Below are 12031 nucleotides of genomic sequence, written 5' to 3' on the forward strand. Positions count from 1 at the left end.
AACTCACAGGAAAGGCACTGGAAACCAATAGCTGTGCCAGAGCGCCTGGGAAAGAGCCACGGCCCAAAGACAATAGGGTCGTCCATTTCTCTCTGACATCTGTGTCCCTTTCAGGTAGAGGGAGGACCCAGGACAATGGCTGCTGCTCATGATTTGGTGATGGAGGAGGAAGTGAATCTGAATATGGACAGAGAGATGAAAGAAGAGCTGGAGGAAAAGGAGAAAGTGAGAGAGGCCCAGGCAGGTAAAGAACCGTTCAAGAATAAAAAGGTCCACAGGATTGTCTCAAAATGGATGCTTCCTGAACCGGTGCGAAGAACATACCTGGAAAGAGCTAACTGCCTCCCACCCCCTGTGTTCATTATCTCCATCAGCCTTGCGGAGGTAAGCTTGTGGGGTAGGGTGGTGGGCACAGGAGCAAGGACCCTGGGGGGGCTGCAGAGACCCTGAGGCTTTAGATCAGATCTAGATGAGGGACTGGAAAACATGTAAGAAGAGAGCTCGGTGGTGGCAAGTACAGCACATGCAGAACTCCACCTCACCCACTCCTGGGCTCGCTTCCCAGGCTCTTCTTATGGCCCCAGTCACTTTCAGCCAAAGGTTGAGTTTTATTTTTCCAACAACTTCCCTGCCTGGCAGTCACAACAGTTTCAGTGGCTTCATTTCATTCTAGTTGGTGGGGGTTTTTGAAATCAAATAATCTTGGGGTTGCAAATTGGTTTGATCTCATAAACTACCTTTGATTGACTGTGTACAGTCTATCAGGAGCCATATGTTTAGAAGAGTTATTGGTTGCCTCCAAATTTCAGTAGGGAAAAAATGGGATCCTCTAATGATGTCTACAATGGGCAGCATGTAATGGGTTCCAGATTCTGGTCTAGTCAGCCCTTTTGTTTTCCAGAAAAGAGTACAAGGCCTGGAGAGGTGGAGTGACTTGCTCAAGGTCACATACTTAGTGATTTGGCCAAGACTGGGCTTCTCCTGAGCCTCATCGCACCTAGCTTTTTCTCCTACAGCATGACATCTCATAAAGGAATTGGCAGAGCTTGGCTGCCTGTGGGGTGTGACTGCAGGGGCATTAGGAAGCCCCTAATGTCATCTTCTTCATTCCCACTGATGCTTGAACTTTCTTATCAGGGACTGTATCAGTCAGGGTTCTTTAAAGAAGCAGAACCAATAGGATACACATCACATACACACACACACATACACGTTTATCTACTATTTACACACACGTGTATTTAGAGAGATTGATCTATTTTAAGGAATTTGCTCATGTAACTGTGGAGGCTTGACAAGTCCAAAATCTATAGGGTGTGGTCATGGGGGTGGGTACAGTTCAGTGGTAGAGTGTGTGCTTAGCATGCAGGAAGTCCTGGGTGCACAAGGTCCTGGGTTCAATCCCCAGTATCTCCATTAAAATAAGTAATTAAATAAACCTAATTACCTCCGCACAAAACAAAACAAAAGCAAAAAAATAAAAAAAAACCCAAACAAAAACAAAAACAAAAACAAAACAAAATCTATAGGGTAGGCCAGCAGAATGGAGACCTGGGGGTGAGACTTACAGCTGAAGTCCGAAGACCATTTGCTGGCAAAATCCCTTCTTGCTCAGGGGAGGTCAGTCTTTGTTGGGAGTAAACCTTCAACTGATCGGATAAGGCGCACTCACATTATGGAGGGTAGTCTGCTTTATTCAAAGTCTCAGAAACATCCAGAATGATGTTTGACCAAATATCTGGGTACTGTGCCAGGTTAACATATAAAATGAGCTATCATAGGGACCTAGGCTCTTGTGGCTCCGAGAAAGATGAGGCTAATGTGTAAACATTCCTGAGAGTTTGAATCAAAGCTGTTTTGATTTGGGGGTGGACATGGTTCTAAATTTTCTCAAGGGGTTTTATTGTGAGACAATGAGATTGTAACTTAGTTGCAATTTAGTTGCATCTAGGAAGCCATCCGAGTTCTTTCTGCTTCTACCTCACCTTACCCTTCCAGCCTGTGGATTGGCTGGCCTGCCCATGGTCCAATCAGCTGTGCATGTGCTGGAGGAGAAGAGTGGGTGAAGGTCACATGGTACAAAACATGACCGCCACAGTCAGTGCATGGAGAGAGTAGTTTTACATAGAAGCAGGTGCTGAGACCTGCCTCTCACAGCAGGATCACAGTTTTAATTAAATATTTTTTAAAATAAATTTTTTATTTTGGAACAATTTTAGCTTTATAGAGCAGTAGCAGAGATAGTAGAGTTCCTATATACCCCTCACCCTATTTCTCCCATTGCTAATATCTCAGATTTCTATAGTACATTTGTCTAAACTAAGAAACTCATATTAGTATGTTACTATTAACTAAACTCCTGGCTTAATTTGGATGTTACCAGTTTTTCCATTCATGCCCTCTTTCTGTTCCTCCTATAGCCTCAAACCCAGGGTATCAGAGTGTGTGAAGCTGTCACATCTCCCCAGTCTCCTCTGATCTATAACAGTTTCTCGGTCTTTGTTTTTCATGGCTTTGACAGTCTTAAGGAGTACTGGCCAGGGATCCTATAGAATGACCCCAATCTGGGTTTGCCTGATGTTTTTCTCATGAGTAGACTGGAGTTACAGGTATTGGGGAGGAAGACCCCAGAGGTGAAGTATCACATCACATCAGAGAGTTGGGGACATCCACGTGACATCCCCGGTGCCATTAGCCTTCATCACTTGGTGAAGGTCATGTTTGCCAGGTTTCTCACTGTAAAGGTACTATTTTCCCCTTTCCCTACTCTATTCTTCAGAAGCCAGCAGTGACTTAATTTCGTATCAGGTTGTAAATGAACGACCAAATGGTGAGGATGGGAGGATGAGAACAGTGGGTATTTAAGAGGGGAAAAGGGTGGGGGTTCAGAAAGTTTACACCTTGGTCCAGGGCTGCTCCTCATCGCTGGAGGAAGTAGCATACGCCCACAGTTCTGTGGTCCAATATACGCGGGGAATGTCATTCTTGTCGTCTTCTGAGCACATGCTAGGGAGTGGCCCACTCGAGAGCTAATCGTCTGAAACAGGGTTAAGTGCCCGTAGACTTTAATGGGGCCACTCTGCGGAAGGTGTGGTTAACATTCATGTCCCCTCCCCGTCAGCTGGCAGTGTTCATTTACTATGCTGTGTGGAAGCCTCAGAAACAGTGGATCACCTTGGACACGGGCATCTTGGACAGCCCCTTTATCTACAGTCCTGAGAAGAGGGAGGAAGCCTGGAGGTTTGTCTCATACATGCTGGTCCATGCTGGGTAAGGAACGACAGCAAGTCACTGATGTCAGAGGTGACTACACGTAATTGTAGCCCCGAACATTTGTTTGGTGCTTATTATTTTTTAAATTCTGAGTGTTTTTTTTTTCTTTACAATTTCACACTTAAAATTTTTAATTCTTGTTTGGGGGGGAAGTAATTAGGATTTTATTCATCTTAATGGAGATACTGAGGATTGAACCGAGGACTTTGTGCACGCTAGGCATGCACTCTACCACTGAGCTACATCCTCCTCCTGGTGCTTTATTATTAAGACACTTTCACACCCGTAATCTTGTTTGATCCTCCTGGCAACCCCAGGAGGCAGGTATTACTCCTGCTATTTTACGTCTGAGGCTTAGGGGATGTCCTTGCTCCATGTCACACAGCTAAGTTGTAGAGCTGGGATCTCAACCCATTAGTGTTCCCTTAAGTCCAGTGTACTTCGTAACTGCCTAAATTTCGTAGGAATGTATTTAGGTAGGAATATTACGGAGAAGAAACCAATTTGTTACCAAATCAAAAGTGTGTTCCCCGAGTTGTGTGATGTTGTTAAATGTTCCCTTTAAAATATAAATCAACAGTCACTTCTGCCAAACACTTAAAAAATTAATTCATGAGCATTTTGATGTGTGTATGATATGGTTGGTCATCTAGAATAACACAAGCAATAGGTGATGCAGTGCCTAGTAGTTTGGCTTATAGTTTCTCAAACGCTAATAGCCTTTTGTGACCTCATTCAGGATTCATGATTTACCATGCCCACCGCAGACAGTGAGCAGCTTGGTGCTTGGCCCCTTCTCTCTGGTGGACTCCTGGGAGTTCAGATGAGGCCAGCTTCATCTATGCAACCTACCCAGCCCTGGACCTTGAAAGATGATTCTGGCCAGTAGCTAAATAGGGATCCATGGCAGGACACAGGGCTCTGAGGCTGTACAAGTTAGGGACAAAATGACCAATTGCCCAGTTTCTACTTCCACACTTTAGTTTCCCTTTAACAAGTAGGGTCTAAGCAAATGTGGCTCCTGCACTCAAGGGCTTTAAAATTATAAAGGGGGACCAGTCAGTTAAATAGTAATGCAAGACAGTGTAGAATTATAGTTTACAGTACTTATTTAATGGCGTTGTGCCTCAGTTTCCACATCTGTAAAATGGGGTAATAGTACCTACCTCATAAGGTTTCTGTGATTAAATGAGACAATGGTTGTAACAATTTTTACAGTGCCTGACACATATAGTAAGGCACTCAAAAAAAAAATGCTCAAGGTTATGTAGGACATGTCACATATGGGGTTGCATAAATTAGGGTTGCTTTTAGATGCAAGTTACAAGCAAATGTAACTGGGGCTTAAACAAATGGAGGTTATTTTGTTTTCCCATGTAAGAAGCCCAGAGGTAGCTGGTTGGTTCATCAGTTTCATGAAGCCAGGACTCTTGGTCCTGTACCGACATCTCTGCTTTTCCCTTGGCCTTTCTCTTACAGTTGCAATTTGGTGCTGTAGCCCTGCATTCAAAGCAGGAAGGGGGAAGAGGTAGTACCAGGTACTGGTGACATTCATCCCTTTTGTCAAGACATTGCAGCTCACTGGCCAGGACTGTGGGGCGTGGCTGCCTCTATCTAAGAGAGCTTGGGAAATCAACATTAGCTCTTCCAGCCCCAGTAGAGGAGGTAGACAAGATGGATTTTGGATCGGGCACAGTAATATAAACAGGAAGAGGGAAAGATCAGAATGGGGATGGCTTCACAGATGGCGTGGATTCAAGATGGACCCTGAAGGGTGGATAAAACTTGGATGAAAAAAGTTAATCTTTCTCTTTTGGGTCTATGATAGGATCTGACCTTTACGCCATGTCTCCTCTGGCTACTGCACAGCAGAAAGAGTGCTTGGGGTGAATCTTTGGGAGTTTTGTGCTATTAGTCACTTCGTCCTCACACTGCTCCCAGAGGACAGGATGGGATAGCTTTCTTTGACCTTCTTGTTCAAATTCACAAGGTGTACATATTTCAAAAACCCCTTTATGTCCAAAGTCTCCATAAGACTGGTACAACTGTCCTTGCTAGACTATTCTGTGCTTAATTATATCACCTCTTATATGCCATGAAGATGGCTTGGACAGTGATATATGTGACTGGGTGCACACATGGCCATAAAGGTAAGTAATCTGCTCTGTAGGGAATGCCCAGAAAACCTCTTTGACGATCTGTTGGATATTTGTTAAGTAAACTATAATGCAAAAACACAGTCCCTAAAACTAACATGAAAGCTGCTGCACTTTGTGGACGATTCAACATCTATGTTATTTTTTAACTTTCTGGTTTAACCTGAAGTCTCTTTTAAAAAAAAAAAGCATTGTTCTACATAGCAACTAAATTAAGAATTACTGTAATACGGAAATTTGCCAAATTATATTCAGAGACTCTCCAGAGATGCTTGTGGGGTTTGATAACTAAAGTAATATGAATTTCACTTTAAAATATTTTTATCTATTTAAAAACAGTAATAAAAAACACCTGCCCTCAAAAATGTTAGAGTCCTAATTATAGTACATGGGGGAATGTCAACTTTAGCTAGTGTTACCAGGTCAAATTTTTTTTCATTCTGGTCAACTTAAAAAATTTAAAAAAAAATGTAGAACAGGGAATGAGCTTTCCCCTGCCATCTCTGTTTTATTAAAGAATATCCTGAGATATTCGTTGTTTAAAAACCTAATGAAATTTAAACTCAGTATGAGTGAATTAGTATTTTCTAACACTACTGTGCAACCCAAACAAAATGAGATGCTGAGGCTGACATAGGATGGTAATTGTCATCTAAACCCTGCAAATGCAAGCTTATTATGTTTCTTAAACCAGCTTAATTGCTCTCGTTTGACATTATCAGTGATTGCAGCAAAACAGAACTTATAAATGTATACTTTTTGGGGAAGGGAGGAGGTAATCAAGTTTTATTTTATTTAATTTTTTTTTTAAATGGAGCTACTGGGGACCGAACCCAGGACCTTGTGCATACTAAGCACACACTCTACCACTGAGCTACACCCTTCCCCTAAATGTATACTTCTAAAATGTCCTTTTATCTGCTTTACATATTGAAGCTCCATATAAGATTTTATTAAAAAAAAGTCACCTTAAAAATTAGAAAATGGAATTCAAGTTAAACAAGTTCTAAACTATTTTCCCCAGGAAATAACTGCTTGGGTTAGTCATAATATTTGATAATTCTGTTTTCTCTGCAGAGTTCAGCACATCCTGGGGAATCTTGTTATGCAGCTGATTTTGGGTATCCCCTTGGAAATGGTCCACAAAGGCCTCAGAGTGGGGCTGGTTTACCTGGCCGGAGTGATTGCAGGTTAGTGTGGGGACTGTAACACAGAACACCTCTGGACTCTTAGGAGGTAATAAACAAAGCAAAGTAGTAAACATTTAAATCAAGATTTACTGATTCCTAGTATGTGCTATGGCGCCTGATAAGTTTTCGAGGTGAGTTAAGCAGAGATAAGGTAAGCATACCAGAGAGAAGCCATTGTGTCCGTCCTCAGGTATCTCACAGACAGGGTTTTGCACAATTGGAAACTGTGATTGTTTGGTGTCCAGGTGTACATATTAGATAAAGGACTAAGCCAGAAGGACCTTCAGTGTCAAAACTAATGATTTGGGAAATAACAAGATCAAATTTGCATTTAAGAATGATAACTTCGAGAGAATGTTGAGATAGTTAAAGGGATCCAAAGACTGGGTAGGGACGAGCATCCTGGGACTAGCAGTGTATGCCAACGATCTCTAAAACTGGGTGTGCCAAAGATTATGGTGTGGGTAGAAAATATTAAAATGCCTAGCTATCTATTTATTTATTAGAAACTTTTAAAAAATTAAACTTTAATTTTGAGATAATTATAGATTTACACTGTAAGAAATAAATATCTGCAAGTCCCATGTACCCTTTAACCGGTTACCCCCAATGATCACAGCTTGGAAAACTATAGTACAGAATCACAGTCAGGATATCCACACTGACAGCGTCAAGATGCAGAGCATTTCCAGCATGGCAAAGATTCCTCACAGTTGCATCTTCATAGCCATACTCACTTCTGTCCCACTCCTTTTTTTTCTTTTATTTTGGGTTTTTTTTTTTTTTTTTTGGTGAGGGGAAAGTGATTGTGTCGATTTATTTATTTATTTATTTTTACAGGAGGCACTGGGGATTGAACCCAGGACCTTGTGCATGCTAAGCATGCGCTGTACCACTTGAGCTACACCCTCCCCCCTCTCTCCCACTCCTTACACCCTCCTTTACCTCGGGCAACCACTGATCTGTTCTGTTTCTAAATTTTCTCAAGAATGTTATATAAATGGAATAATACAGTACACAGTCATTTAGGATTAGCTTTCTTCACTCAGCTTAAGGCTCTGGAGATTTGTACAGGTTGTTGAATGCATCCGTAATTTATTCATTTTTATTGCTGAGTGGTATTCCACAGTATGGATGGAACACTACCACTGGTTTAATCCACTCATTGGAGGATATCTGTGTTGTTTCCATTTTGGGGCTATTACAAATAAAGCTGCTATAAGGGGGAGGGTATAGCTCAAGTGGTAGAGTGCATGCTTAGCATGCATGAAGTCCTGGGTTCAATCTCCAGTACCTCCATCAAAAAACTAACTAAATAAATACAACTAATTACCTCCCCCTGCAAAAACAAACAAACAAAAGCAACAAAACAAGCCAAAAAAGTAAAGCTGCTATAAACATTTGTGTACAGGTTTTTACAAACATTAAATACAGTTCTGGGAACATAGTTTTCCTTTCTCTAGGATAAATGCCCAAGAGCAAGTTAGCTGGGTTGTATGGTAGTTGTGTATTTAGTTTTGTAAGAACCAGCCAAAATGTTTTCCAGAATGCTGTTCCATTTTACTTTCCTCCCAGCATTGTGTAAGTGATTCAGTTTTCCACATCCTCACCAGCATTCGGTGTTGTCACTATTTTTAATTTTAGCTGTGCTCACATGTATGTGACCTCATCATGGCCTTAATTTGCATTTCCCTAATGGTTAATGATGCTGAACATCTCTTCATGGGCTTATCTGCCATCTTTGTATCCTCTTCAGTGAAATGTCTGTTCATGTCTTTTGCCCATTATCTAATTAGATTTTTTTAACTGTTGAATTTTGAGAGTTCTTTATATATTCCAGATCCTTTACAGAATATGTATACAGATATTTTCTCTTAGTCTGTAGCTTGTGTTTTCATTGTTTTAACAGAGTCTTTCACAGAACAAATATTTTAAATTTTGATGAAGTCCAATTTATCAGTTTTTCCTTTTATGAATCATGCTTTTGGTGTCTCATCTAAGAACTCTTCACGGAGCGCAAGGTCTTGAATACTTTCTCCTATGTTATCTTCTAAAGTTATGTTTTACACTTGAAATGTGATCCATTTGAGTTGGCTCATTTTTGTATGAAGTGTAAGGTTTTGACTGAGTTTCTTTTTGCTTATTTGCCTATGGATATCCAAGTATTCTGGAATAATCTATCAAAAAGACTATTCTTCCTTTGAGTTGCTTTTATACCTTTGTCAAAAATCAGTTGGCTGTAGTACTCACAAGGTCCTGGGTTCGATCCCCAGTGCCTCATTAAAAAAAAAAAAAACCTCTTAAAAATCATTTGGCTGTAGTTGCGTGGAGCTTTTCGTCTTTTCATCCCATTGATTGGTATGTCTGCCCCTCCACCAGTCCCACACAGTCAGTGCCGCTGTAGCTGTATAACAAGTCTTGAGCTCAGAGAGATTCTTCTCATTTTTATTTAACTCATTTTTAAGACTAGTTTATGCATTTTCTTCCTTTACAAAAAGATGGATGTCTAATTTTCTGACTTTTTTTCTGTGATAACAAAAAGGCTTTCAGTAGTAAGCTACTTAACAGAAGTTGGAGAAAAAAACCCCACAAGATATGTCGCTAAAATATGACAGTATTTTTCTCTTCAGGAGTGAGAATATAACTGTTTTTCCAAAACTACTCATGCTATGAAAAGGGCATTTTGAAAACTTGTCATTGGAAATCATTCCATCATTCTGTGATTTTGCTGCTGAAGGTGATCGATACAACAGCTCTTAAAAGTTCACCCTTAAAAAGCCGGCAAACAATTTTCTCATCTGATTGAAAATTTCTCAATGAAGAGTTTTAGTGGATTTTAAACTTACTGATTGTAACACTTCCTGACTAGTTTGCAAGAACAAATGACTGACATTAGGGAAGGTGGGAATTAATAGCTAAATTATAACAAGAGTTTTGCATAATTGGAATAAGCAGGGGCGATGATATAATTCTTCCATTTGAAACTGCACAATTCTTTTTAATTTTACATTTTGGCTGTGACAGTGATCAAAAGGAAATTTTTATGAAAAAAATTGAACTTAGGAGTATATCTTTGCATTTCTGTGTCATTAAAATTAAACTGGGATTTAAAAAAATAATGAAGCTTATTTAATAACACTACTCATTGAAAGGTTCTTTAAAAGATTTTAATTTTTAAAAGTAGTTTTGGGTTCACAGCGTACTTGAGAGGATGGTACTGTGCTGAGATTTCCCATTCATCCCCTGCCCCCACACGTGGATAACCTTCTCCATTATTAACAGAATGGTACATTTGTTACAGCTGATGAACCTGTTTTGACATATCATGATCACTCAAAGTCCATGAAAACTAGGGTTCACTCTTGGTGTTGTACATCCTATGGTTTTGGACAAATGTATACTGACATGTATCCACCATTACAGCATCCTACAAGGCATCTTCACTGCCCTAAAAATCCTCTGTGATCCACCTATTCATCCCTCCCCATCCTCCAACCCCTGGCAATATCTTAACTTTTTACTGTCTGTACAGTTTTGCTTTTCCCAGAATGTTGTGTAGTTGGCATCTTACAGTTATAGTCTTTTCGGACTGGCTTTTTCACTTAGTAATATGCATTTAAGTTTCCTCCATGTCTTTTTATTGCTTGATAAGAATTTTTAAATATCATTAATGAAGGAAAAACAATGAAAAAATATTGTGTAACCAACATATCCCATCCTTTAAAATTCTATTTCTGTGTTTTTAAAAGCCACTAGGGGAGTGGTACACATATACGTGTAATTTATAAGTGAACATCCCTATATTGCAGTGGGTGGTTGTTTCAGTTTCCTAGGCTGCCATGAACTGGCTGGCTTAAAACAACACAGCAGCATTTGGAGGCTGGAAGTCTGAATCCAGGTGTCAAGGGCCAGACTCCCTCTGAAACCTGCAGGGGAGAATCCTTGTTGCCTCTCCCTGGCTTCTGGTGGTGGCCATCAATCCTTGCCTTGCAGCTGCAGCACTGAGACCTCTGCCTCCATTGTCACATGGCGTTTTCCCTTCAAGTGTCCCTTCTCCTCCTCTGTAAGGACACAGTCATGTTGGTTTCTGGATCCACCCTTCTTCAATATGACCTCATCTAACTAATCACATCTGCAACAATCCTATTGCCAAATAAGGTCACGTTAGGAGGTGCTGGGGGTTAGGACTTCAACACATCTTTCTGGGGGACACAAGCTGACCTATGACGGTGCTCAGAAATTTCCCAGTTACACCTTTGCCCACCTCCTAGAGCAGCAGAGATAGCGAGCGGGATGCAGGCGGGAGGCGTGTTCAAGCGATAGGCTTAGTGACGTAGCTCCCCATGCTGGCTCCCTCCTACTTTCGTGGATCCTGTTCTTCCACCTTCTCCTTCTGTTCCCACACATACCTGTTCTTCCTGGCGCCAGCGTCCGTACCCGTTTCTCCCACAGCTTGATGTCAACCTGTGGAATCAGCTCTGCCCCAGTTTCAGAGGAGAGAGGGGAGAACGTGAATAACCTGTTCACAGCCTCTGCCTATTTTTGCAATGGCTTTCGGCAGGTATCTCTTTGCCATTCCCGTCTCTCCTTCACGCTGCTGCTGGGTTAAGGTCCTTAAACACAGATTACACCCTTCCTAAAACATCTACGGTGGCCACAAGAAAGCTGAAACGTCCAAGATCGCTCTTCATTCCCCTCCACTGTCTGGCCCCATTGCCTTTCTTTCTTTTCTTCTTCTTCTTCTTCTTTTTTTAATGGAAGAATAAACTTATTTAGTATGTTTTTTAAAAAAAGAAATTATATATGAAGAGGTTAGATGGAGACAATGCAAAACATTTTTTAAAAAATCACTTTTGAGGTATGATTGACATACAAAAATGTGTACACTTTTAATGTATACAACTAGATGAGTTTGGAGATACGTATACAGCCATGAAACCAGCACCACAATCTATGCCGGAAACATATCCATCACTTCCAAAAGTTTCCTCCTGCTCAGTGTCTTTCTTCCTTTGCTTTTCTTTTTTTCAAATGAGGGAAGCAGTAATACTTTATTTTTACCTCTTGACCCCCTTCACCCATTCTCCCATTGCTTTGTAACATATGTGTTTAACACACGAAACATAATTCCAGTTTCCCTACCCTTGCTCCTGGCAAAGTGTGGTCATGAATCACTGGCCTTGGTATCACCTGTGGGCTTGTTAAAAATGCAGAATTTTGGGCCCCACACAAGACCTACTAATCATAATCTGCATCTGAACAAATCCACATGTGATTCATAAAGATTGAAGCACGCTGGCCTGCAATCCGGCCCCATGTTCCCAATGTGACTGGCCATCAGAATCACCTGGAGAGCTTGTTACAACTACGGTTACTCAGATCCCACTCAGACCTGCTGATTCAGAATCTCAG

General features: G+C 41.0%; 2 protein-coding genes across 6 annotated transcripts in view; one reads left to right on the top strand and one right to left on the bottom strand.

Annotated features, from left to right (window-relative positions):
• The window catches only part of AKIRIN1 (akirin 1), a 90660-nt gene that overhangs the window by 56620 nt on the left and 22009 nt on the right, over nucleotides 1-12031 (bottom strand). The gene's annotated exons all lie outside the window — the stretch shown is intronic.
• Nucleotides 1-12031, top strand: part of RHBDL2 (rhomboid like 2) — a 72440-nt gene that overhangs the window by 45912 nt on the left and 14497 nt on the right. For all 5 annotated transcript variants that reach the window (XM_072974720.1, XM_015246513.3, XM_031684071.2 and 2 more), the window contains 3 exons: nucleotides 115-384; nucleotides 3122-3270; nucleotides 6507-6619. In XM_072974720.1, the coding sequence (XP_072830821.1) occupies nucleotides 136-384; nucleotides 3122-3270; nucleotides 6507-6619 (511 nt within the window). In that variant the 5' untranslated portion in view covers nucleotides 115-135. The remainder of the gene's footprint in view (nucleotides 1-114; nucleotides 385-3121; nucleotides 3271-6506; nucleotides 6620-12031) is intronic.

The sequence above is a fragment of the Vicugna pacos genome, chromosome 13 (assembly GCF_048564905.1).
Source record: "Vicugna pacos chromosome 13, VicPac4, whole genome shotgun sequence".
NCBI lineage: Eukaryota > Metazoa > Chordata > Mammalia > Artiodactyla > Camelidae > Vicugna > Vicugna pacos.